The 27626-nt window shown below is 46.5% G+C and overlaps 1 protein-coding gene across 1 annotated transcript in view; it reads left to right on the top strand.

Annotated features, from left to right (window-relative positions):
- Window positions 1-27626, top strand: part of SLC4A8 (solute carrier family 4 member 8) — a gene marked incomplete at both ends in the record, with an annotated part of 108177 nt that overhangs the window by 49273 nt on the left and 31278 nt on the right. The window contains 11 exons of the mRNA XM_080704886.1: window positions 660-747; window positions 1672-1818; window positions 3188-3288; window positions 8979-9153; window positions 10352-10485; window positions 11398-11643; window positions 18389-18494; window positions 20333-20494; window positions 23606-23719; window positions 25962-26123; window positions 27001-27252. Of these exons, the coding sequence (XP_080561012.1) occupies window positions 660-747; window positions 1672-1818; window positions 3188-3288; window positions 8979-9153; window positions 10352-10485; window positions 11398-11643; window positions 18389-18494; window positions 20333-20494; window positions 23606-23719; window positions 25962-26123; window positions 27001-27252 (1687 nt within the window). The remainder of the gene's footprint in view (window positions 1-659; window positions 748-1671; window positions 1819-3187; window positions 3289-8978; window positions 9154-10351; window positions 10486-11397; window positions 11644-18388; window positions 18495-20332; window positions 20495-23605; window positions 23720-25961; window positions 26124-27000; window positions 27253-27626) is intronic.

Below are 27626 nucleotides of genomic sequence, written 5' to 3'. Positions count from 1 at the left end.
ACAACATAGGTTAGATTTCTCTGTAGGGCTTGATCATTTCAGCTTCCTCCTCTCTCTATCATTTTCTTATTAGAATAATGAATGGGATTCAGATAACCTCGAATTTGTACAATAATGCCATGTTTTGAAAAGACGCCCTTTCTATAGCAAGAAATTATGTCTATGGAAGCCCTAAGAGACATAGCCCACTATTGAATGATGTCATCTGAATACCAAGCTCCAGGGCCTTAGCAACTTGAAGTGTTTCATATTAGTATGTCTCCTTTTTATTTTTATTTTAATTTATTTTAATTAATTAATTAATTTTTTTGTGGTGCTAGGGATGGAACCCAGGAGCATTCTACCTCTGAGCTACATGTGTACCCCAGCCCAATTGTTTTTTTAAACAGTTGCAGAGAGCCTCACTAAGTAGCTCAGGCTGCCAGAGAACCTGTGATCCTCCTATCTCAGCCTCCCAAGTACTAGGATTACAAACGTGTGTCACCACGCTTGGCCTTTTTAATTTTTATTTGATTATTTTATTTCATTTTATATTTAGTTTTTAAAGGTCTAGGGATGATTTTTGTTTGATAGGAGAGAGAATTGGTTTGTTCTTTAGAATTAAGATGCCACTTATTCATAGTCACTTACAGAATTTTTTCTTCTGTGTTTCTTGCCAGATTTTTGTTTGTCTTATTGGGCCCAGTAGGGAAAGGTCAGCAGTATCATGAGATCGGCAGATCCATGGCCACCATCATGACAGATGAGGTACGAGCCACTCCTGCTTTCCATTTCCTCCTTTCAGAAATATAGTTGTTGGAGATAAAATAGTTACAACTGCATGTCTGCGGGAATCAGCTGAGGGCGCTTCTCTGAGAACCTGTTGTGGGAGGACCAAGCCCTGGGGGATTTTTTCCCCCTGTTTTATCAGTCCCTTTTTGAGTAATCAAGGATGCAGAGAACTCCTTTTCTGGGAAAATTATTGCTAAGTGAGTTATCAAGAGAAATATACTAAAGCTGACTTAACTTTTTAGAGAATATGGTTCAATAATCCAAGCTATTTGCATAAAGAAACCTCATTCTCATTCCACAGAAATGAGACCAGTGTGTAAAAAGTCATTCAGGCAGTATAATGTGAATGTCCTGGCATTGTGCTGAACCTGCAGTGCAGACCCTGGTGAGAACTGCGTTGCACATGTAAGCTGCAAAGCAGGGTTTTCCAGGCATATGTCCTAGTGGGCAGAGAGAGAGAGAGAGAGAGAGAGAGAGAGAGAGAGAGAGAGAGAGAGGTGGGGCCTGTGTTTTATCAGTTCTCTTTGACTGGAAGGCTTATTTCATGGAGAGCCTTCATTAGTAATCCCATCCACATTTTCCAAACAGTATGATCAAATACATTGATTTTTGCTCCATCCTTTGTGAAGATAACAGAATTGTGTAACTTTAGAGTTCTGTCTTATTTCTTCTTATACTAGCAGACATATATTTAGTTCTTCTTGACCTACCTCATCTCTAGGTTCATTTTAATCTTTTTATCTTTCCATTTCTCCAAGTGTTAATTTTTTTTTTGCTTCCCAGATGCCCATGACAGAGACAGAAATCAAGAGGTTGTATCCATCCATCCCTGTATCCATTGGTGGCTTTTCTAAGTAAAGTGACTTTCAACTCCCCTAAGGGTTTTTTTCTTTTCTGTAGATTTTTCATGATGTGGCATATAAAGCAAAAGAACGAGATGATCTCCTGGCGGGGATTGATGAGTTCCTAGACCAGGTGACAGTGCTCCCTCCGGGGGAGTGGGACCCCTCCATTAGAATTGAGCCACCCAAAAACGTCCCTTCTCAGGTAATGTATGCAGAGTAGCCATTTGTGGCTAGTGTCGTTTACTTAGTGACCATCGTGGACAAAGCAAAGACCATGTGGGCATATGCTAAATAAATTGAGATGCAGCCTCATTAGGGAATTCTAGAATGTCAGGATAGGAATAAAAAATGAAATCTGTAGTAATATATATCTGCTCAGGTGTGATAAGATATCAAGGATTTTTTTTTTGGGGGGGGGTCTGGGGATGGAACCCAGGGGTTGACTTCCGAGCTACACCCCCAGCCCTATTTTTTATTCTTTATTTTGAAACAGGGTCTCACTCAATTTCAAAGGGCCTCACTAAGTAGCTGAGGCTGGCTGTGGACCCGGATCCTCCTGTCTCAGCCTCCCAAATGCTGGGATTACAAGTGTGCGCCACCACGCCCCGCTTGGTATCAAGGATTTCCGATGATGAATTTTAAGCCATATTTTGAAAGATTGATGTAGCATGGCAGAGAGGAAAGGGAAAAACATTTCTTGGTTGTATATGTACAAAGTCATCAAATGAAAAAAGCAAGTTGGAGAGAGAGAGAGAGAGAGCAAAAGTTCTCATATTTTTCTGACATAGTAATGATGGAAAGAAAATTCCTGTGGTGTACTAGGTACCAGGCCAGGCTCTTTCTACATGTGGGTTCCATCTTCCCAGCAATGTCCCCCTAAAAGGTATTGTTACCCTGAGTTTACACAAGAGGAACAAAGTATCTTCCAGGGCAAGGTTTTAAGGTAAAGCAAGATTACAGAGATTACAGGGAAGTTGATTTGCAACTGGAATTCAGGTCCCCTCTGATACCAAAGCCACCCCCCACACACACACTTTTTTTTTTTTTTATTTCTGAGCAACATATATTTAGAAGTTTGATTCTATTGGAGAGGAAGAAAAATTTTTTATATTTGTAAATACACAGTTTTTTCCCAATGAAGTCAATAAATGTTATCTAGTTAGTCAATGCATTTTTTTTTGTTTGTTTGTTTTGGCTTTTTTTGTGGGTCTGGGGATGGAATCCAGGGGCATTCTACCATTGAGCTACACCCCCTGCCCTATTTTTTTATTCTTTATTTTGAAACTGAGTCTCACTGAGTTGCAGAGGGCCTCACTAAGTAGCTGAGGCTGTCCGCGAACCACAATCCTCCAGTCTCAGCCTCCTGAATGCTGGGATTACAAGTGTGAGCCACCACGCCCGGCTTAGTCAATGCATTTGAAAGCTACATACATGTAAGCATCCTGGTTGCTTTTGGGTTATTCCATCACACACACACACACACACACACACACACACACACACACACACATTCATTGGCATGAAGGACAGATGAATTCTGACTCACTAATTTTGTGGTCTTCTGTTAAAAGGAGAAAAGAAAAATGCCTGGAGTTCCAAATGGAAATGTTTGTCACATAGAACCTGAATCACATGGGGGTCATAGTGGCCCAGAACTTGAGCGCACTGGGCGGTAAGTTCTGGGAAGTTTCTCAACTGATGCTGCACACTGTGCAGAAGCTGTATAAAGGAATCGGCATCCTTTGTTTTCATCCCTCTTCTTTGTAGTGAGGCTTCATTGTCTGGAGATGCCTTTTCAAATGGAATCACCAACTCTAAGTATTCTGAATATATCAAATGTATTCATTCATTCAAGTTTCTCACACCATCTGCCATGTCTGCCATGTTCAGTCTCACCCCCAGGCCTTCCCACACCATGTTCCCTCTGATTTGAACATTCTCTCCCTTCCTCATCTCTGGCTAACTCTACTTACCCTCTTCTCAACTTGGGTGTCACTTTGTTTGGAAAGCCTCAGTACTCTCTGTGATTGAAGATAGGTGTTCCTGCTACATACTGTCACAGCACTGACCTCTGACCCCATCTCCCCCCTCCATTACAGACATTATTATACTTTATTATTATTGCTTACTTCAGTTTCCTGTCAGACTATTTGTTCCAAAAGGGCAGGGAATCTTCATATTCCTAGTACCCAGTGCCTACATGGAGTAGGCTCCCAATATCTGATGAATGAGTGGATACTTTTAGCATGATTCCTGTTCTGTAGCATGGAATGGACCAGGAATGGATAAATGTTGGGTGATCATTTTAGGTTAAGAAATTCCCCTATGGAGTAGGTAAATGGGTGCATTTTAGGTATATATATATATATATCTTAGAATAGAGATCTATTCTTCTAGACCTGTATTTTTATTTTTTATTTTTTGTGGTACTGGGGTTCCTGGAAGCCCTTCTACCTCTGGGCTACATTCCCAGACCTATTTTACACTTTTTATTTGGAAACAGGGTTTCTTAAGCTAGCGCGGCTGACTTCGAACCTGCGCCATCCTCCTGTCTGCGCCTCCCAAGCACGGGGATTACAAGCGTGCGCCACCACGCCCGGCCTAGACCTGTATTTTAAGGACAGATGTCCAAAGAAGTAGCCATTTATGTTAGGTGAAAGCAGCAGGTTCTCTGGGGGGGGGTATTTTCCAAGTAGGAAGGTGGCAAAAAAATATCTGGCATTGGTGTGGCACCCAGTGGTGCCCGCCGGTGAGAAGATGATGTGGCGAATATGTCTCTGGAAGGATCTGCGGGTGGAGATTCTCAGGCAGGACTTAGGTAATTGAAAGGAGCTTTATGGAAAGAAGATTGTATGCCCTCTGCTTCTTTACTTTCACCGTCTTTTCTTCCTCCTTGCTGAGGTTGTTTTCCTTTGTCTTCTATCCTTAGCATTCTACCTTAGAAGCTCAGGGGATTTTTTGGAATTGTGAAGAGTGATTTATTTTTCTACTAATCGAAATTCAGAGAGAATCCAGGAGAGGAGACAGAAAAACAAGAGAAACACACTTAGCTAGCAGTATCCTGATAAGGCAGTGTGTTTTCTGGTTGCATTTCTAGAATGCATTTGAGGGTGGGGGAAATGATGCTCTGAGAAGGCATCAAAGAAGGGAGAAGCCTACAAGAATAAGCTAAACATTTCCTTAGAGTTGAGAAAGGCCCTGGACTGGTAGTGAGGCCTGCTGCTGAGGAGCAGCCGGGAAGTGTCTGTTCTTTGAGTGGGCTCCAGAACTGAGGCTGTCCTTGCGGAGGTGCTGTGTTTTTCAGAAAAAGATCTTGAGTATGATTTTTTTTATAATATTCAGAATTATTATCTTTTTTATAAAGGGTGTCCATCCACTACTTAAAAGTTGGAAAGTAGTAAGATTGAGAGCCTTCTGTCCCCCAAAACTTGAACATCAAGGATAGTATTGAAATGGAAGGGAAGTCTCAAGTATGAAGAGAAGCATCCATGCCTGATTAATATCTGTGGTAGATGTGCAATTGAGGTCTGACTTTATGTATGGTGAGGTATGAGGCTGACTCTATAAATAGTATTCAGAAATTATTTTATTAATGAATAGCTATAACATCAATATAAGCCTCAGATTTCCCTCAAACATTCATCTGTTCAAAGGTCAGATTTCAAATTTCTTTCATTGACAAAGAAAATAGAATAAGCTGGGGCCTCCATGTTTATAATCAATTCTATATGGGGATTTAGGAGAACATTATATTGGATCTCAACCACTATACGATCTCAGAATTGGTGCCCTATATGCCCCCTAAAAGTCATATATTGATAGAATAGTCACATGGTTAATCACAGTGAGGTTTGAAAGAGTTCTCCCATAATGGCACATGAGGAACTTTTGAAATAGACAAAGCTAAACGGAAGCTCTAGGCTGCCAGCTTAGTCGTACTTGGAACTTCTCTTCCTGAGCTCCTGATGTCTTCCTCAGAGCCCTTAGTTAAGGACCTCAAGACTTAGGACTCTCATTGTAGCCTATTTGGCCAGGTAACTTAATGTCCACATTAGAGATCATGGTTCTGGGCCCGTTGTAGCCCCTTTCCCATTTCAAATTATGTGGGAGATAAATGTGAACCTTCCCTATAGGTTGACATCCCAGAAGTTTCTGGGTCTTCCTGGACTATACAATCTAAAAATACATTAGTCTGAGTATTATAATTCTTCACACCATGAGTTGTGTTTCTTTAAGTGCAAGACCTGCTTTGGTCTATATTATTTTGTTCAACCTTGAGGTAAAACTTAGAGACTTAGAACATGTTATCCTTGCTGGATAAAAAGGTATTCAAAGATGGGGAGGGCTCTAAGAAGTTGGGAAGAGAGACAAAGTTGAAAATAGTAACTCTGAGTTTTGTATTATCTGACCCTCCAAATCAGGGCAAAGACAGTGTTTTGAATCTTCCTGTTGTTGACACCGGCAAGGATGTCATGTATAACAAGAAGTGATGACTTGAATTTTTATAGTTCAGAAGCTTTATAGCAAGGAAGATGTTTTGGAAAGAGGTTTTCCAGGGTAGATTTATATCCCTTATTGGGGATGCCAATTTGGGGGAAGGATTAATAAAAAAAAGTATCAGGAGCTGCTATCTCGATGATCCCCCATATTGAAACAGGTTTCTTCCAAAGCACACCAGACTAATGGCTGGCTGACCTGTCCCTAAGGCCCTCCAGGGAAGGGATCCCAAAATAAGTGCTCCAGAACCTAGTGAACCCTCTACTTGGGTAAGTCCTTTCTTACATCAAGCTTAAGTCCATATCTGTCTGTGCCTCCTATCCCCAAAAACTTGAACATCAAGGATAGTATTGAAAGGGAAAGGAAGTCTCAAGTATGAAGAGAAACATTCATGCCTGATTAATATCTGTGGTAGATGTTCAATTAAGGTCTGATTTTATGCGTGATGAGGTATGAGGCTGACTCCATAAATAGTATTCAGAGTTATTTTATTGATATATAGTTATACCATCGATATGAGCCTCAGATCTCCTTCCCTCACCTCTTTTAATCATGGCTAGACAGATGTCTTGCCTTTCTGTGGTTTTTCATAGATCCACTTCACACAAATATTTTATCAGTTGCTCACAGACTGTCCTTTCTCAAGAGGCCTCATGTGTACAATCATGGAAGCTTTGCAGGTGGCCTCAGTGGGGTGCATAAAGACATTCTTTTTCTACAATAATGCCCATCCAAGGAATGTTACTAGTGATGAGGGGGTGACATTCATTGGGTAATAAGGTGCCATAGTAGCTAAAGACCCAGAAACACTTGAATCTTATCCCAGACTAGTCCCTGTTGCCAGGAGGGTCCTTACAGGGCTCTTTACCCAGAAGAGAAAGCAAGACAAAATGACACTTTGTTGTAAGTTGGAGTCATGATCCCAAACCCTGAAGCTGAACTCTGGTAATATAGGTTAGACCCTGTACATAGCATATTCACCTGAACTATGTTTGCCAGATAGGCTAAACTTAGGCAGGCCACAAGGCTGGCCTTGGCCTTCCTCTTAAAGCCAGACTCAGATTGTCACTTTCCTGCTGTTAGCGGAGGAAAGGTGAATCCCAACTATACGCACCGAAGAGGTGGTATGCACCCAGTGTGTGGCGCGAGGAGGAGCCGCGTGGAGAAAGCTGGCTGGGCCTCCTCCCCTGGCATGTAGGCCCTGGGCCATCATACTTCTCCAGGCTCCTAGGAGAGAGGGGGAGAAAGCTGGAAGCCTCCTTCCATGACAGTGATGTGTTTTTTGTTTGTATGTTTATTTTAGCTTTTTATTAAAAAATTCAAAGATAGAAAAAAAGAGAATTGTACAGTGAGCTCTTAGGTATCCATCAACTATTATCAACATTTTGCCAATCATGTTTTACCTATTTCTTTCCATGTTTTATCTATTTCTTTCCACTTATTTTTATGTTTTCTAGATTATTTTAAACCAAATCAGTGACATCATATCATTTTTCCTATAAATACCTCAGTATGTAACTCGTTGATAAGGACATTTTAAAAAACAATCATCTTGCCATTATCAAATCTAACAAAAACAGTCATTCTTTAAATCTAATAATGCCCAGTCTACATTAAATTTTTTGCAACTATTAGCAACATCCTTTTAGAGTTCATCTGTTTGACAGAGGGTCCACTCAAGGTTTGCACTTGGTTGTTCTGTTCCCATCCTGTGACAGCCCATCTTCCTTTCCTCTTTCTCTACCACTGATTTGTGGAAGAAACTAAGTGATGTGTCCTGTGGAATGCAGAGTGGCTCTTCTTGCTACTCACCTGGCGGTTTTCACCTGGTGCAGTGACTCCACTCTTAAAAAAGTGACTGAGTCTGGGCTGCTCCTCCTTAGTGTGAGAGATGGTGCTCTTCATTCTTCTCCTCCTTTGGAAGTGAAGAGGGCCCAGAAGTCCTGCCAATAAGACCTGTTGATCCTACCTCCTAATTAGTCCTGGAATCCATCCTTTTTTCCTCACCCACGACTCTTCCAGACTGCATACTGGATTATGGGGCTCCACGCCTTACGGTCCTACAGTAACTCGATGTGCTAACGGATGAAGTTCTTACTCCTTAAAACCACTATTAAGGCCCTCTGTGACCCAGCTTCCCCAGCCCTGTCTGTTGGTGTTTGCCCCCAGTGCTGTGTTATCTGGTCACATCTCTTCCAGCACCCCCAGCCCACCGCCAGTGCCAGGTGCCACCATTTGGCCCCTCCCTGTTCTGTGCTCCTGTAGCATCCTCACGACACTGCCTGTCTCCTGCACTAGATGGTTGGTCTGGGGAGCAAGGGCTGTGTTGGCCTTGCTCCCTGCTGCATCTCCAGCACCTGGCGCAGTGCCCGGCACCAAGTGTCTGCTACTCCTTGTCAGTTGCATGAAAGAACTATTATGCTAATTTCTCAAGAGTAAGGTAGGTCGTTGTTCAGAGTAAAAAAGTGCATGCAATAGGGGCTTTTTATCTGGAAAACATTTAATAGAACTAACAACTTTAATACCTTGAGCTGATTTTGTGCTTTTCTAACAGTTTAGAATTTGAAGTTTGAAGCTAATCTTGCTTTCTTGTTAATTTTTTGAACTTTTTATCAAGTGGGTAATATGCATAACCAAATTAATGCATTTTATCCCTGCAGTGAGTTCTTCAAATTTATTGTAAGTCATGCTCTTGATCGCAAATATAATCTGTGCTGACCCCAGAGAAATTTTTCTATATATGAGATCAAACTGAAGCCAAAATATGAACTCAGTACAGAGTACATTTGCTTTCAAACATGTGCTGTTTGTATCCGATTCTAGAAGAGGGATTGCGTTAGAGGCCTGTCTCCTGTGTCTCCACAGGCTGTTTGGGGGCTTGGTGCTGGACATCAAGCGGAAGGCCCCCTGGTACTGGAGCGACTACCGCGACGCACTCAGCTTGCAGTGTCTGGCCTCCTTTCTGTTCCTGTACTGTGCCTGCATGTCACCTGTGATCACGTTTGGGGGATTGCTTGGAGAAGCCACTGAGGGACGCATAGTAAGAACTTCTAATCACTCTTGGTGGTCCCAAACAAGACTTGAAACACTGTGGTGGCAGCCAAGTCCTTTGAGGGAAATTACCTGAGCTAGAATAAGGAGAATGGATGTGTGTGTGTGTGTGTGCGCGCGTGTGTGTGTGTGTATGTGCACGTGCGTGTGTTACTGGGGATTGAAACCAGGGGCATTCTACATCTGAGCTACACCTCCAACCTGATTTTATTTTTTATGTTGAAACAGGGTCTCACTAAGTTGTTGAGGCTGGTCTCAAACCTGTGATCCTACTGTCTCAGCCTCCAAAGTACTGGGATTATAAGCATGCCCCGCCATGCCTGGCAGACATTGGATTCTTAACTACTGAGGTCTTCTGACTTCATATGAAAGAGCAACACAGTTCTCTCTCTCTCTCTCTCTCTCTCTCTCTCTCTCTCTCTCTCTCTCTCTCTCTCTCTCTCTCTCTCTCTCTCTCTCTCTCTCTCTCTCTCTCTCGGTGGTACTAGGGATGGAACCCAGAGGCATTCTACCTCTGAGCTACACCACCAACCTTATTTATTTATTTGTGGTACAAGGGATGGAACCCAGGACCCTTCTACCTCCAAGCTATATCCCCAGCCCTGTTTTTTTCAATTCTTTATTTTGAAACAGGGTCTCACTGAATTGCAAGGGGCCTCACTAAGTAGTAGCTGAGGCTGTAGCCAAGCCACAATCCTCCTGTCTCAGCCTCCTAAAGGCTGGGATTACAAGTGTGCGCCACCACACCCGGCTCAGTTCTCTCTTTACGACAGACTCACTTCTGCTTGAATGTCAGTCACAGCAGCTGGTTGCCCAGTTGAATTGCTCCTTGCCTCAAGAATGAAAAATGGATGTATTGATGCCATTTGAAAATAAGATTTAAAATGACTGTGACAGCTTTAGTGTGAATAGAATCCCTGCGGTTTTTATATACTTTTGAATACTGAATTGAATGACTGAAGAACATAACTTAGTTGAGGAATCTTATGCAAATGAGTTTGTGCACCTGAACTCTTAAAGTGCTATCTGTTTACGAGAGTATTAGATGGTGTGTACACGTCACAAGCAAATGACTGTCAAAGACACATCTGAAAGTGAAGTCAGGAGTGTATATAAGTCAACATGACTCTTTACTGATGGGCTGTGGACTCAGTGGTGGTTGTTTTTCTTCCCCTCCCCCTTCTCAGAGTGCAATTGAATCCTTATTTGGAGCCTCCATGACTGGGATTGCCTATTCCTTGTTTGCAGGACAGGCTCTCACCATCCTGGGAAGTACTGGGCCAGTTCTTGTGTTTGAAAAGATTTTGTTCAAATTCTGCAAGTAAGACATTTGTTTTTCTGAAAAATTTAGCTGATGTGGTTAACATGCCGCCAGGGTTGAATGTCAGGGTCCTGTACAAGTTTACAAGCAAGCAAAGATTCTGAATTTAAGAAACTTTAAAATAAAACATCACTTGGTGCGTTGTCCTGCCCCTAGGTAGCTCTGTACCTAAAATAGCAGGTCTCTACTGTTAAACAGCTTGATTTATGTCCCTCAATCATTATTGCAGTTTTGCCTTTGAATCTTGAAAAAAATTTCCCTAGCTAATTTAAAGTCCTCCATTCCATTTCAAGTCAGTTTTTAATTTGGCCCACGATTCCTCTTTCATATTCCAATTGCTAATGGTAGTGGCAGCTGCGCAATGCCCTAGTTTCCCCAATTTTCCTATAAAAGCTTTTTTTTTTTTCAATTTTGTTTTTGTGTGTGTGTGTGTTACTGGGGTTTCTGGAAGCCCTTCTACCTCCGGGCTACACTCCCAGACCTATTTTTACATTTTTATTTGGAAACAGGGTCTCCTAAGCCAGCGCGCGCGGCTGGCTTCAAACCTGCGCAATCCTCCTGTCTCTGCCTCCCAAGAGCAGGGATTACAAGCGTGCGCCACCACGCCCGGCTTTGTTTTTCAATTTTAGAAGTAGGAGCACGTGGGACTAGAGCCGGCCCCTTCTTATTGCACGACCAAGCTTTTAATTACATTGGGTTGTAATATGTCTGAAACACCTCCTTCCTCCTTCACTTTCTGTATCTTTACTATGGCAGATAGCACTGGTGAAGCCGCTCTCTAGCACAGCTGTCCCATGGCATTATTTAGGAGTGGAGCGCAGTCAGGCTTAGGTCGCAGGCTGGTGTAGGTAACATGAGATGAACTAACCACATCTGACTCATGCTTTTTGATGAACTCTGGTCTTGTTACAGAGACTATGCCCTCTCATACCTCTCCCTGCGAGCTTGTATTGGGCTGTGGACTGCCTTCCTGTGTATTGTCCTTGTGGCAACTGATGCAAGTTCCCTCGTCTGCTACATTACCCGCTTCACTGAGGAAGCATTTGCCTCCCTGATTTGCATTATTTTCATCTATGAAGCAATAGAAAAGCTGATTCACCTGGCAGAGACCTACCCAATCCACATGCACAGCCAGCTGGACCACCTTAGCCTCTATTAGTAAGTGTGCTTTCTGCTTACCTTTTTCTTCTTCTCTTAATGGACCAAAGGGCCTGAGTTTAATGGCTGTGTAGTGTGCCAGGCAGTGCCTGTAGCTTCTCTTAAGGAAGTGTGCTGACCTTCTGGGAAACAGCTCAGATATGGATGAGGAGGCTTGGAGGGCCGCCAGAAGGGAGCAATCAAAAGTGAGGACAGAGGATGGACCAAGAGTGAAGCCCAGAGGGAACCTGAGGAACTCCTCCCAGAGCATACCTTTGATTCTAGCTAGGCATTGAAATGAAAATAGGCTGCAAATGTAGCAGAGAGCATTTGGGTTAGTATTTAGAAAAATTTCCTTTTACAAGGACTTGTGAGCCTCTGGGCCCTGTTATCAAGTGAGAAAGCGGACTCTTTTTCTGAGGTGTAAGGGAAACTTTTAGGAATCATTAGGAGAAAATGGTTCACAGTAGAAAGTGGAGTTCCCACATACTCCCAGCCCCCACGCATGGCACACACACCCTCCCCAGCGTCTATATCCTCGCCAGAGGAGTGTATTTGTTACGAGCAGTGAACCTACACTGACACATCGTTATCACCCAAAGACCACAGTTTACATTAGAGTTAACTCTTATGCTATATATTTTATATATTTTATGGATTTTGACAAATGTATAAATGTATCTTTCCACTATAGTTTCTTTGTTTGGGATTGAACCCAGGACCTTGTGCACGCTAGGCAACTGCTCTACCACTGAGTTACATCCCTGGCTCTTTTGTTTTTTATTTTGAGACAGGCCTCACTAAGATAGGCTGACTTCGAACTTGCACTCCTCCTGCTTTAGCTTCCCAGGCAGCTGGGATCACAGGCTTGTGACTGTGCTTGAATATTTTTATTTTTTTATTTTTTATTTTTAATTAATTTATTTTTTAAATTGGTGCATTGTAGTCATATATCAATCACATTGGAGTACAAGACTTGAGAGGATATACAAGCACACATCATGCAATTAGCCCTCCTCCAGCCCCCATCCCATTCCCTCCCCCTCCCTCCATCCCACACTTCTTTGGTGATTTACTTTGATACATTTGTTTATGTACCTCCTGCGTTTTAAAGAGGCTCCGTCCTCCAGTATTACATACCCTCTGATTGGTCACATTAGTTGCTTCACTATAGGGCCCTTTCTATAGCTCAACCTCTTCCTGTTGCCCTTTTCCTCCTAGTTATTGCTGATTAAGAGAAGCGTCTGATTTATATTTTCTGCGATATTTCTCTGTGCATGCTGCGTTGCAAGTACCAATCCCACTCTTGATGGTCCCAGTAGTGGCCTGGCTACTCAGTGGACTGATCCAGATCTCGCTGGCTCAAGCAGCGGCCTTGCCTCATGGGAGGACCCAGTTCTGGTCTCGCTGGCCCCTGAACCGGTCTAACCCCTAAGCTGGCTTTGGTCCCGACCTTGGAGGCCGCAGGAGTGAACTTGCCTCACGCCAGGCTCCGATGCTGGCCATTGGCCCCTGCACTGGTCTAACCCCTTGGCAGGATTCCAATCCCGGCCTCGGAGGCCCCAGCACCGGCCTAGCCTCTTGGCAGGCTCCAATGCCGGCCTCGTTGACCCCAGCACCAGCCTAACCCCTCAGCAGGCTCTGATCCCGGCCTCGGAGGCCCCAGCACTGGTCATGCCTCAAGGCAGGCTCCGATGCCGGCCTCGCTGGCCCCAGCAACGGCCTAACCCCTCGGCAGGCTCTTATCCTGGCCTCAGAGGCCCCAGTACCGGCCTTGCCTCAAGGCAGGCTCCGATGCCAGCCTCTCTGGCCCCAGCACCGGCCTAACCTCTTGGCAGGCTCCGATCCCGGATTTGGAGGCCCCAGCACTGGTCATGCATCAAGGCAGGCTCCGATGCCGGCCTCGCTGGCCCCAGCACCGGCCTAAACCCTCAGCAGGCTCTTATCCTGGCCTCGGAGGCCCCAGTACCGGCCTTGCCTCACGGCAGGCTCCAATGCCGGCCTCACTGGCCCCAACACCAACCTAACCCCTCGGCAGGCTCTTGTCCTGGCCTCGGAGGCCCCAGTACCGGCCTTGCCTCAAGGCAGGCTCCGATGCCGGCCTCACTGGCCCCAGCACCGGCCTAACCCCTCGGCAGGCTCTTATCCTGGCCTCGGAGGCCCCAGTACCGGCCTTGCCTCACGGCAGGCTCCGATGCCGGCCTCACTGGCCCCAGCAGCGGCCTAACCCCTCGGCAGGCTCCGATCCCGGCCTCAGAGGCCCCAGTACCGGCCTTGCCTCAAGGCAGGCTCCGATACCGGCCTAACCCCTTGGCAGGCTCCGATCCCGGATTTGGAGGCCCCAGCACTGGTCATGCATCAAGGCAGGCTCCGATGCCGGCCTCGCTGGCCCCAGCACCGGCCTAACCCCTCAGCAGGCTCTTATCCTGGCCTCGGAGGCCCCAGTATCGGCCTTGCCTCACGGCAGGCTCCGATGCCGGCCTTGCTGGCCCCAGCACCGGCCTAACCACTCGGCAGGCTCTTATCCTGGCCTCGGAGGCCCCAGTACCGGCCTTGCCTCAAGGCAGGCTCCGATGCCGGCCTTGCTGGCCCCAGCACCGGCCTAACCCCTCAGCAGGCTCTTATCCTGGCCTCGAGGCCCCAGTACTGGCCTTGCCTCAAGGCAGGCTCCGATGCCGGCCTCACTGGCCCCAGCACCGGCCTAACCCCTCGGCAGGCTCTTATCCTGGCCTCGGAGGCCCCAGTACCGGCCTTGCCTCAAGGCAGGCTCCGATGCCGGCCTTGCTGGCCCCAGCACCGGCCTAACCCCTCGGCAGGCTCCGATCCCGGCCTCGGAGGCCCCAGCACTGGTCATGCCTCGAGGTAGGCTCCGATGCCGGCCTCGCTGGCCCCAGCACTGGCCTAACCCCTCGGCAGGCTCTTATCCTGGCCTCGGAGGCCCCAGTACCGGCCTCGCCTCAAGGCAGGCTCCGATGCCGGCCTTGCTGGCCCCAGCACCGGCCTAACCCCTCGGCAGGCTCTTATCCTGGCCTCGGAGGCCCCAGTACCGGCCTTGCCTCAAGGCAGGCTCCGATGCCGGCCTCACTGGCCCCAGCACCGGCCTAAGCCCTCGGCAGGCTCCGATCCCGGCCTCGGAGGCCCCAGCACTGGTCATGCCTCACGGCAGGCTCCGATGCCGGCCTCGCTGGCCCCAGCACCGGCCTAACCCCTCACAGGCTCTTATCCTGGCCTCGGAGGCCCCAGTACCGGCCTTGCCTCAAGGCAGGCTCCGATGCCGGCCTCACTGGCCCCAGCACCGGCCTAACCCCTCACAGGCTCTTATCCTGGCCTCGGAGGCCCCAGTACCGGCCTTGCCTCAAGGCAGGCTCCGATGCCGGCCTCGCTGGCCCCAGCACCGGCCTAAGCCCTCGGCAGGCTCCGGACCCGACCTCGGAGGCCCCAGCACTGGTCATGACTCAAGGCAGGCTCCGATGCCGGCCTCACCGGCCCCAGCACCGGCCTAACCCCTTGGCAGGCTCTTATCCTGGCCTCGGAGGCCCAAGTACCGGCCTTGCCTCACGGCAGGCTCCGATGCCGGCCTCGCTGACCCCAGCACCGGCCTAACCCCTCAGCAAGTTCCGGACCCGACCTCGGAGGCCCTAGCACAAGCCTTGCATCATGGCAGGCTCCAATGCCGGCCTCCCTGGCCCCAGCATCGGTCTAACCCCTCTGCAGGTTCCAATCCCGGCCACGGAGGCCTCAGTAGTGGCCTTGCCTCACAGCAAGTTCCGATGTCGGCCACTGGCCCCGGCGCCCGCCTAACCCCTCAGCAGGTTCCTATCACTGTCTCTGCGGTTATTATTTCAAAGGTTCCAGTTGTAATGTATCAGATCTCTGCCTCCCCCGAATATTGGCCACTGGCATTGCCACTGCCTCCACCGTTTCAAATCCTTCCCAGGCTCTTTTTCCACTCTGAATGTTGTCCAGTGTTCCTAAGCATGCGTGATGGTAGCATTCGACATTTGGTGTAATTTCTCCAAAAAAAAAATAAAGTTGGTAAGATCCGGTTTCTGCTTCTCCTGAATACAAGTCTCCACCACCATCGCGGAGAACTCTTTCAACACCGCATTTCTCCTTGGTCTCCGCTAAACTCTCTCCTTATATGTGATGTCTGAGATTCTTAACAATATAGAGAAATAGCAGTCCTCTTTCACGGCGAATTTTTCCATAAGTTCCAGTGCATTTAGATAAGTTTTGTCTGCATCTCCAGTGTCCTGGTATCCATAACGGCTTTCTTACCACCTCTCCGATATTTTTCTTTATCTTTTTCTGTTCTGGGCCCGGTTTCTCCAGGGGTCTGGCGTGCTACTCGCAGTTCGGCCGGGACCCAGAGTCCCGCGACCCGGGCCCCAGCTGGCGTGCCCCGCGCGCAACCCCTGCCCAGAACCCAGCATCTTACTGGGCCTGGTTTCTCCAGGGGTCTGGCGTGCTACTCGCAGTTCTGCCTGGGGCCCAGAGTCCCGCGACCCGGGCCCCATCTGGCGTGCTCAGCCCGCGACCCCCGCCCAGAACCCAGCGTCTTACTGGGCCTGGTTTCTCCAGGGGTCTGGCGTGCTATGCGCAGTTCGGCCGGGACCCAGAGTCCTGCGACCCGGGCCCCAGCTGATGTGCCCTGTGCTCGACCCCCGCCCAGAACCCAGCGTCTTACTGGGCCTGGTTTCTCCAGGGGTCTGGCGTGCTACTCTCAGTTCGGCCTGGGGCCCAGAGTCCCGCGACCCGGGCCCCATCTGGCGTGCCCAGCCCGCGACCCCCGCCCAGAACCCAGCGTCTTACTGGGTCCGGTTTCTCCAGGGGTCTGGCGTGCTACGTGCAGTTCGGCCGGGGCCCAGAGTCCCGCGACCCGGGCCCCATCTGGCGTGCCCCGCCCGCGACCCCCGCCCAGAACCCAGCGTCGTACTGGGCCTGGTTTCTCCAGGGGTCTGGCGTGCTACTCGCAGTTCGGCCTGGGGCCCAGAGTCCCGCGACCCGGGCCCCATCTGGCGTGCCCAGCCTGCGACCCCCGCCCAGAACCCAGCGTCTTACTGGGTCCGGTTTCTCCAGGGGTCTGGCGTGCTACGCGCCGAATATTTTTAATTTGTTTTTTAGATGAAGTGTTGCTGTGTTGCCAGGCTGGCTTCAAACTCCTGGGACCCAGAGATCCTCTTGCCTCAGCCTCCTGAGTAGCTAGGTCTATAGGTTTTTTTTTTTTTAATTATTTATTTTTGTGGTGCTGAGGGTGGAACCCAGGGGCTTTTCTACCACTGGGTTATACTCCCAGACCTATTTCTTATACTTTATTTGGAAACAGCATTGCATTAAGTTGCTGAGAGCCTCACTAAGTAGCTGAGGCTGGCTTCAAACTTGTGCGATCCTCCTGTCTCAGCCTTCCGAGCGCTGGGATTACGAGCTTGCACCACCATGAACACATAATAATCATCATATTTATGGGGTATAGTGTGACATTTCAATACATGTATAATGATCAAATTAGAGTAATTAGCATCTCTATGGAATTGATTTTTTTTTTTTTTTTTGTGGTACTGGGGATGGAACCCTTCTACCTCCGGTCTACACTCCCAGACCTATTTTATATTTTTTATTTGGAAACAGGGTCTCTTAAGCCAGCGAGGCTGGCTTCAAACCTGCATGGTCCTCCTGTCTCTGCCTTCCAAGCACGGGGATTACAAGCATGTGCCACCAAACCCAGCTGGAATTGATTTTGTGGGGGGAGTACTGGGAATGGAACCCAGGGGCATTCTACCTCCGAGCGACACCCCCCAGCCCTATTTTTTAGTCTTTATTTTGAAACAGTCTCAATGAGTTACAAAGGGCCTAAGTAGCTAAGGCCGCCCACGAACTGCGATCCTCCTGTCTCAGCTTCCCAAATGCCCGGCACATGGAATTGATTTTTTCACCTAAAGGTAGGGCTTTATAGCTTTCCCCATTACTTTTCATTTTGTTGGTTTCCTTCTATTATTCTGGCCTGTTGAGCATCTTTTTGAATTTTAATTCTGTCATAGAAGGTGTATTTATTAAATTCACAGATGACACAAAGGTGGTGGGGGCAGCTATGTCAGGTGACCATACTGGGACCCAGTTCAGACATGAAGCATGCTGGGATTGGGAGACAGCATGGTGGCCACTGAAACAGGTATGGAATGATCTGGTCTGGATGAAAGAGAAGACCTGGGGAAGTAGCCGGAGCTGCCAGCCAGGCTCCAGCATGAGTGGCCAGGAAATGGGCAAAGTAGTGGAGTGTTATCAAGGATGATGCAGTGGGAGGAGAAGCTCGCATCACAATTCCAGAAAGACTCCGGATTTTAGAACAAGAGCATGGTGGAGCTGATAGGAGTAAGATATTCAGGCTCGAAAGAAGGGTTGGGAACTGAGTGCAGTGTCAGGACTCCTCGCTATGTAGACTGAATCTCATAGCCAGAACCTAAGAGAAGGAAGCCAAGCAAGGAAACCATCAGGGCTTATCCTGGGCACCTCATATGCAAAGTGTGCTTGTCAGTACAATTTCATCCAAGACCCACCTGCTGGTTTGAGTCTGTCTTTAGTAATGGCCAGTAGAAAATCTAGTTGGACCTGTGGGTGGCTCTCAAGCAAAACTGGACCCATCGCAGGGATCTGAAGTATGCAAAAGAGAAAGGAGGGGGCTGTGCCAGAGTCTGTAACTCAGCCGTGGCTAACACCATTTAATAGACTATCTGGCTGCTTTCTTAGGAATCTTTTTTCCTTTCCCCAGCTGCAGGTGTACACTCCCAGAGAATCCAAACAACCACACTCTGCAGTACTGGAAGGACAACAACATCGTGGTGGCAGAGGTGCACTGGGCTAACCTGACTGTCGGTGTAAGTGGGGTGTGCCTTCACATCGTGACCTCCAGGCTTACGAGAGGCTGCCAGGGGAGGGCGGAGGCCCTTTGTAAAAGCTGGCATTCAAGAAATAAAACTCACCAGGCGTGGTGGCGCATGCTTGTAATCCCAGCATTTGGGAGGCTGAGACAGGAAGATCACGGTTCGAGGACAGCCTCAGCGGCTACATAGTGAGGCCCTCTGCAACTCAGTGAGACCCTGTTTCAAAATAAAGAATAAGGGTCGGGCGTGGTGGCGCACGCTTATAATCCCCGCACTTGGGAGGCGGAGACAGGAGGATCGTGCAGGTTCGAAGCCAGCCGTGCTGCTTAAGAGACCCTGTTTCCAAAAATAAAAAAAAGTATAAAATAGGTCCGAAAGTGTAGCCCGGAGGTAGAAGGGCTTCCAGGAACCCTGTACTACATATATACATATATATATATATATATGTATATATGTATATATAATGTATATATATACATATATATATGTATATATGTATATATGTATATATGTATATATAATGTGTATATATACATATATATATGTATATATGTATATGTGTATATATGTATATATAATGTATATATATACATATATATGTATATATGTATATATAATGTATATATATACATACATATATATATATATATATATATATATATATATAAAATAAGCCGGGCGTGGTGGCGCACACTTGTAATCCCCGCACTTGGGAGGTGGAGACAGGAGGATCACGCAGGTTCAAAGCCAGCCTCTATGGCTTAAGAGACCCTGTTTCCAAATAAAAATATAAAAATAGGTCTGGGAGTGTAGCCCAGAGGTAGAAGAGTTTCCAGAAACAAACAAAAAACTCTTTAAAAAATATTTTTGCTACTGAGTGTCATGGTGCACGCCTGTAGTCCCAGTACTCAGGAGGCAGAGACAGGAGGATCACAGGTCTGGGGCCAGCCTCAGCTACACAGGGAGACCCCCCAGCAACTTAGGGAGACCCTGTTTCAAAATAAGAAAGGGCTGGGGTATAGCTTGGAGTTGCTCCTGGGTTTGATCTGTAATACCAAAATTATATATATTCTTATTGACTTTGTTTCTCTTTTTGAAACAAAGTCAATACATAAGTAAATGTACATAAAGGTAAAAGAAGATCACCCCTCTCTTCTACCACATCTACCATACCCTGTGACCTGCACCAAGGATATGCAGCTTTGAAATCATGCAGGGCCAGGGGCAGATTCAGGATTTGTGGGGCTTGAAGAATATTCAAGTTTGGAGGAATTTTATAATTAAAAACAATAAAATTATCCAGGCCTGGTGGCACATGCTTATAAATCCCTGCACTTAGCTGGGCGTGGTGGCGCACACTTGTAATCCCCGCACTTGGGAGGCTGAGACAGGAGGATCCGGCAGGTTCGAAGCCAGCCTCCTCTGGCTTAAGAGACCCTGTTTTCAAATAAAAAAATATAAAATAGGTCTGGGAGTGTAGCCCGGAGGTAGAAGGGTTCCATCCCCAGTACCGCAAAAAAAAAAAAAAAAAAAAAAAAAAAAAAAAAATCAATAAAATTGCTAGGGCCTTCCCAGAGCCTTGGAAGTAGTGTTTGTTCAGGACAGACATAGTTTCATTCTTAGAAGTGTCTTAGGACCATACAGAACCCTGCTTGAAAGGGACCTGCAAGTGAGAGCCCTCCCACCGCACAGATGTCAAGTGGACACAGCTGGCAGCCTGTGCTGAGGCAGCTGTGGCAGCTGTGGGACGCAGCGAGTGGTGGACTCAGAGCCAGCCGCGTGTGTTCCCTCGTGCCCGACTCCTCTGAGACCCAGAATGCTTGTTCCCCCAGGAGTGCCAGAAGATGCATGGAGAGTTCATGGGATCTGCGTGTGGCCACCATGGACCCTACACTCCTGACGTGCTCTTTTGGTCTTGCATTCTCTTCTTTACCACCTTCATCCTCTCAAGCACCTTGAAGACATTTAAGACGAGCCGTTACTTCCCAACCAGAGTAGGTAGCATGTTCATGAATGACTCGTGTTAGGATTCTAACAGAACAGAACGATTCTCAGCCTCTGTGCTGCTTGTGGAGGAGATTAGCAGCGTGGAGAGTGCCAAGGTCCTGAGGCTGCCTGGGGCAGCCTCTTCCAGTGTCTGGGAGCCTCTTTCCTAGGTGTGTGGTGTGAAGTGAGGATACTTAAAACCTCTTTGATTTAAAAGTGCCAGGCAAATTCAATTCCCAGTACCACAAAAATGAAAAATATATAAAAGCTCCAGGTAAATATAAGATGATATTAATATTTTCTAAAACCTATTAAGCTTCATTTTCAGAATGTTCTTAAGTTACATTTCCAGAATTCTGGGATATTTAGCATTCAGTAGCTAGAACTGGCTTGTGAAGCTGGTAAAATGGGGTGATTATTTTGGATACTTTAGGGGACTCCAAGGTCTCCTCCCAGGGGTGGCTCTTCTAATAGCTTATGAAAAATCATTGGCCAGTAGCAGCTGACATGCCCTGGTCCTAGGTTGCGTGGCTGAAGCCTCAGCACCCTTCCTGATATAGAAAACACTGTGTCCTGAGCACTACTTCTGCAGGTTTGAGCAGGGTAGATTAGAGGCTGAGTGCAGGTAGACAAATGGGCCATTGCTTTGAAAGGGAGCTCAACTTAGGTGGAAATGTTTTTTTTTTGTTTTTGTTTTTTGTTGTTTTTTTTGCGGGTCTGGGTCTGGGGGTGGAACCCAGGGGCATTCTACCTATGAGGTACACCCCCTGCCCTATTTTTTATTCTTTATTTTGAAACCAAGTCTCACTGAGTTGCAGAGGGCCTCGCTAAGTAGCTGAGGCTGTCCGCGAACCGCGATCCTCCAGTCTCAGCCTCCCGAATGCTGGGATTACAAGCATGTGCCACCATGCCCAGCTGGAAATGGTATTTTTTAAGTGAGGTTTCATCAGGTTTATTCATAGAACAAATAACATGAATGAGTGGGGAAATCAGCTGCACATACATAACCCAAACCCATTCCCAGTGTGTGTGTGTGTGTGTGTGTGTGTGTGTGTGTGTGTGTGTGTGTGTTACTGGGGATTGAACCTAGGGCATTCTACCTCTGAGCTACATCCCCAGCCTTATTTTATTTTTATTTTTCAAATGGTGTCTCACTAGGTTGATGAGAGTCTCACTACTCGCTGAGGCTATCCTCAAACCTGCGATCCTCCTATCTCAGTTTCCCAAGTACTGGGATAACAGGCAAGCGCCACCATGCTCGGCTACCAAAACCCATTCTTGGACTTGAGTGAGTCTGCAGAGCAGTGAAGGGCGGCACATAGTAAATAGGTTTGGAGCCTTTGTCTCCTATCTGGACAAAAGTTAGCATGAGTGGTTGTTGAGTACTAACTCAAAGCTCACACCTGAGTAGTTGCTGTGGGGGCTGCAAAAGAAGTTGAAAGAAACACGAAATAGAAAAAAAAAAACATGAAACAAGCAGGTGCCACACGACGTAGTTGGATACCACCCTGGGATGTAAGTGCCACAGGAGCTCAGAGAAGAGAAGGGCCACTAGGCCCCAGGATGGTCGAGAGGGGTTTCATGTTTGGGGTCAGATGATTCATCAGAAAATTCATGTAACATGAAGGGAAGAACTAACAAAACCACGGAGAGAGTGATGAAAACCTTAGGCATCAAAGTAAAGTGAAGTCAGATTAAATTACTAGTGATATAGCTTAGCCTGGCTAAGATCTATTTTGTTCTGTCTGTTGGAAATTCAGATTAAGGCGGGCACAGGTCACTGTGTTTTGTTAAACCTACACTAACTATAAAATGGGATACTCTTCTTAGGGCAGGTATTAAATTGGATGAGAATCCACAACAGAATGCAAATAAATGCTGTCCAAAAAATAAAGAGATGAGCGGGGCATGGTGGCGCACACTTGTAATCCCCATGCTTGGGAGGCGGAGACAGGAGTATCGCGCAGGTTCGAAGCTAGCTTAAGAGACCCTGTTTCAAAAAAAAAAATATATATATATATATATATATATATATATATATATATATATATATATATGTCTGGGAGTATAGCCTGAAGGCAGAAGGGTTTCCAGGAACCCCAGTACCACCAAAAATAATAATAATAATAATAATAATAATAATAGAAATAGCGATGAGCTGGGCGTGGTGGCACATGCTTGTAATCCCAGCATTCGGGAGGCTGAGACAGGAGGATCACGGTTCTTGGACAGCCTCAGCTACTTAGGGAGGCCTTCTGCAACTTAGTGAGACTCTGTTTCAAAACAAAGAATAAAAATAGGGCTGGGGGTGTAGCTCAGAGGTCAAATGCCCCTGAGTTCCATCCCCAGACCCATTTAAAAAAAAAAAAAGGGGAGAAATAGTGATGAGGCCCATGTGGCCTCAGCTGAGCAGGCAAGCAGGAGTGCCCTGGGAGCTGGAACTAGAGAAGGGATGCCTCAGAGACTAAGAGGGTCTTTGGGGTTTTAACTTGGTGAGACAGGAAGCCATTTCAAGGTTTTGTGGAGTGACATGAACCAATTTATGTTTTAAATTACTCAGCTGCTTTTAAAGAAAACTGTAGAGGGCAAGGCAGAAGCACACTAAGAGGCTGCTGCAGTTGCCCCAGCAAGGGCTGAGGTGACTGGGGCCGGGGTGGGAGGAGTGGAGGTGCTGAGGAGTGCTGGCGCTGCTTATGTCCTGAAGGCTGGGCCACCCGGACTTGCAGGTGGACTGGACACTGAATGTGAGAGCAGCAGAGCTGAGGCCGCTGTCAAGGTTCTTGGCTAGCACGATGGCCCAGGAAATCTTCCTCCAAGTTCTCAGAACTAGAACCTGAACTTGGGTCTGAAAGCCCCAATTGAATTCCTCAGAGGTTGGGTTTGGTTGCATTGCACCTTGTCAGAGGGTTTATTCTGACCAGGTATTCACCACCAGGTGCATACTTTACGGGCATTAATTTGGGTGTATGAATATGCTCCTGTTGTTTAAACATGCTAGTATTGGTTCAGTGGTAAAATGAAAGCATTTTTTTCTGAGAATTTTTAAACCTTTTAAAATGCTAAGTTCCTTTCTATTGTAGTTAACCTACTAAAACACGTCTGCGATCCTCTCGTGCCAGGTGCGCTCCATGGTGAGTGACTTCGCTGTTTTCCTCACTATCTTCACAATGGTGATCATTGATTTTTTGATTGGAGTTCCATCACCGAAGCTTCAGGTTCCCAGTGTGTTCAAGGTAAATGGACCTCAGGGTGCTTGGTGTCCTAAAGTACTTTCATAGACTCGGAGCCCCAGTTAATTTCAAAGGCTTTTTCACATCCCACTCCTAAAATGGGTTGTGCGGTCCTCCAAATCTGAGCCTTGCTCCTCATTTCTTGCTATTCAGAGAAGTAAGTAAGCCCTTTAGTTTGGACTGAGTTCAAGTGGGAAAGTCTGTTCTCTAACAGAAAAACTAAAGTCCTTTAGTGAATGAAAAGTTTTATTTGAGCTGCGTGTGGTGGCGCATGCTTGCAATCCCAGCACCTGGGAGGCTGAGACAGGAGGATTGCAGGCTTGTGGCCAGCCTCAGCTACTTAGTGAGGCCCTCTGCGACTCAATGAGCCCCTGTTTCAAAATAAAGAATAAAAAAATGGAACTGGGGGTGTAGCTGAGAGGTAGAATGCCCCTGGGTCCCACCCCCAGTACTGCAAAAATAAATAAATAAATAAATAAATAAATAAATAAATAAAGTTTTTCACATTGTTGTGTTTAATTTTGGTAAATTTACTGAAATACTCTCAGTTGGGAATTTACATTTTAACAAACACCGTTTTTTAAGTCTACCACCTGGGAGAATCTGGCATTTTCATCTTTGTGTGAATGAGCACACTCAGCTCTCTCTCTAATGCCTCGCTGAGGTCAGCCCTTCAGGAGGAATGGATTTTGTGTAAAATAGGCAATTTGGGAGCATTGAGTAGTCCTTCGAAAAGTTTCCTGATGGGTAGGCTTAAGAGAGAAGGGTACTGGATTTCTGGGACACGTGTGAAGAGAAGACCTCTGGGAGACGGGGGAGAGAGGAGAAAGGGAAATGAGAGAGTGTCTAAGGAAATGTTGCTAGTGGCAGCTTCCCTCCCAGGAAGCAGAGAGAAAAATTTTTTTTCTTCCTTCTTCCTTTTGTTAGTAAACCACATGCCCCCAGGTCCTTCATTCCTCTATCTCCATAGGGGATTGGTCCCAGGTCCCACTGAGGGCCTTGCTAAGTTGCTGTGGCTGGCCTTGAACCTGCAGTATTTCTGTCTCAACCTCCCAAGTATTAGGATTTGCAGGTGTGTACCACCACACTGGGCTCAGACACATAGGTTCTATATGGTTTTAGAATCAAACTTATTCATAGTTTGTTACTTGCTAGTGTTAATGACGTCTTTGAATTCAAGAGGCATGACTAATATTTCAGATGCAATAGTCTCTGCTTTGTTTATTGGGTTTGGGTCAGTTCTGGGATCAGTTTGTGTCCCCAGCCTTTTCTCCCCTAGCACCACTTGCCAAAAAAGGTGAACTTGTCTTCTCCAGAGTACCTTGGGGTTGGGGGTTAAGGACCTAGGAGAGTTCAGGTGTATCATGAACATCCCAGAAGATTTGTGAATAATTGTCTTACAGGGACATTACAGAGGGTCTTAGGTCAGCCGGACATGGTGGCGCATGCTTGTCATCCCAGTACTTGGGACGCTGAGACAGGAGGATCGTGGTTCAAGGACAGCCTCAGCTACTTGGCAAGGCCCTTGGCAACTTAGTGAGACCCTGTTTCAAAATAAAGAATTAAAAATAGGGCTGGGAGTGTAGCTCAAGGTAGAATGCCCCTGGGTTTAATCCTCAGTACTTTTAAAAAAAAAAAGAGGGTCCTAGGTCAAACAAGGCCCCAAGTTTAGCAGTCTTCGGCCTCTTTGCAAGCCTCTGATCCCTTGCCCCCTGTTTCACTGCTGATGAGAGAGACCCTTGGGACAGTCCAATCTAAGTCCAAGAGATTCATATGAATAACCCTATTTTGCCTCTATTTATGCTGCAGATATGCATTGCATGGCTTCTGGAGAGAAGCAGTGAGAACTATAGCCTATGTTATTTATCTTTGTTTTGAGGAGTCATTCATTTGTTTCTTTCAACAACAGATTTAGTTGTTAATTGTGTTTTACTTGGGCTAATGTTGAGATAAAGTTGCTTTGCCTATGCCTAGGCCCCAGGGAGTCAAGGGGAGGAAGTATAAGATTAGTGAATTTTCCATAGAAAGTTGATAATTGAGGATTGACTGTTTCGAAGAGGATTCAAGGAAAGGTCATAAATTTCCTAAGGAGTTGCCATATTTTGTGTTTGGTGTTTTTTTTTTTTATATTCTCAGTCAAATGAGAATAAAAAATGTGGAACTGTGGTTTTAGTTTGGTCTGTTTTCCCCTAACCACTACAGTTAACTTAAAATACAAAAATAATGTCTTGCTTTTTCCTCTTAGCCAACAAGGGACGATCGAGGGTGGATTATCAGTCCCATTGGCCCTAATCCTTGGTGGACTGTGATAGCTGCAATTATCCCAGCTCTTCTCTGCACTATCTTGATATTCATGGACCAGCAGATCACAGCTGTCATCATTAACAGGAAGGAACATAAGCTCAAGGTAACAAGAGATTTTGACCTACATGACTGCTATGACAGTCTTTTACATTTTTATTTTAGGCTAAGCCCATCTATCAGGAACTGTAAAAGAAGTCCTACAAGGGACTCATAAGGCATAGTCATTCTTCACCCATTAATAACAGAAATTGATTTGCGATGAGACTAAAGTGGAGCATGGTAGTACAATGTGAAAGAAGCTTGGAGTTCATTATTCTCTCAAGCCTGTGGGTTTTGTGGGTGGGCAGAGTTCTTGGTAGTTCCTGTAACGTTCTGACTTTGTAGCTGTATAGCTCATCTTCCTAAAGGCTCACTCAAGGCTTGGGCCATTGTTTCCTAGAGGCAGGTATTCTCCCACTGGTGTCCATTACTAGGGTTTCCAGATTGAACCTTAAGCCTAGGAGTTACTAGGCACTAGGGTTAGTTCTAGTGCATGTATTAATGAGATGCTTCATGCCCTCCATCTCTATTCTTTCGTTACTCAGAGTAGGTAACATCCAAATCTGGCAAGGATCGGGAAATGTGTTGTAAGAACTCAATAAGAACATTCATCTTCAACTTCTACAGTGTCTGCTAGATTGGTTAAGATATGACTTCATCTCTGGTTACTCTTCTGGAGAATGATGGACCTTTGAATGTGTGAAACTCAGAGGAAGCTGGGGGCACTTAGCTAAAGAATGGACATTGGCATTTATAGGACAGACTAAGATTTTCGTTTTCCTTCTCTGTTCTATCCTAGGTAGAAAGAGTTGCATGACTCTTCTGGAATCCTTGGACCCCTTCCTCTTTACCCTGCTTTGGGCTTGAGACTTTTAGCTCACTGTTGTATACCCCACTGTGGCCAGCCCACTGAAGGTGACAGATACTCTGTTTCTCCACAGAAAGGCTGTGGCTACCACCTGGACCTGCTGATGGTGGCCATCATGCTGGGTGTCTGCTCCATCATGGGCCTGCCCTGGTTTGTGGCTGCGACTGTCCTGTCCATCACACATGTGAACAGCCTCAAGCTGGAATCAGAGTGCTCTGCTCCTGGAGAACAGCCCAAGTTCTTGGGTATCAGAGAGCAGAGGGTGACAGGCCTTATGATCTTTGTGCTGATGGGCTGCTCAGTCTTCATGACAGCTGTCTTAAAGGTAATCATTCATTCACCAGTTAGGCAAACATTGAGTGCCTCTGTGTTAATAGTCCTGCTGGGTTCTGGGAGCAGTGGCACACCAAACACACACACACACACACACACACACACACACACACACACCCCTGCTGTGGAAGGGCTTACTCAAGTGGAACAAGACAGAAAACATGTCATTAAGAAAACAAACATTCCGGGCGTGGTGGCGCACGCTTGTAATCCCAGCACTGAGAGGCTGAGACTGGAGGATCGCCGTTAGCGGACAGCCTCAGCTACTTAGTGAGGCCCTCTGCAACTCAGTGAGACCCGGTTTCAAAATAAAGAATATAAAATAGGGCAGGGGGGGTGTAGCTCGGAGGTCGAATGCCCCTGAGT

Source organism: Muscardinus avellanarius (assembly GCF_963383645.1).
Source record: "Muscardinus avellanarius genome assembly, chromosome: 11".
In the NCBI taxonomy this organism is placed as follows: Eukaryota; Metazoa; Chordata; class Mammalia; order Rodentia; family Gliridae; genus Muscardinus; species Muscardinus avellanarius.
The sequence above is the reverse complement of the archived record's forward strand: the minus strand, read 5'-3'. Positions and strand labels throughout refer to the sequence as shown.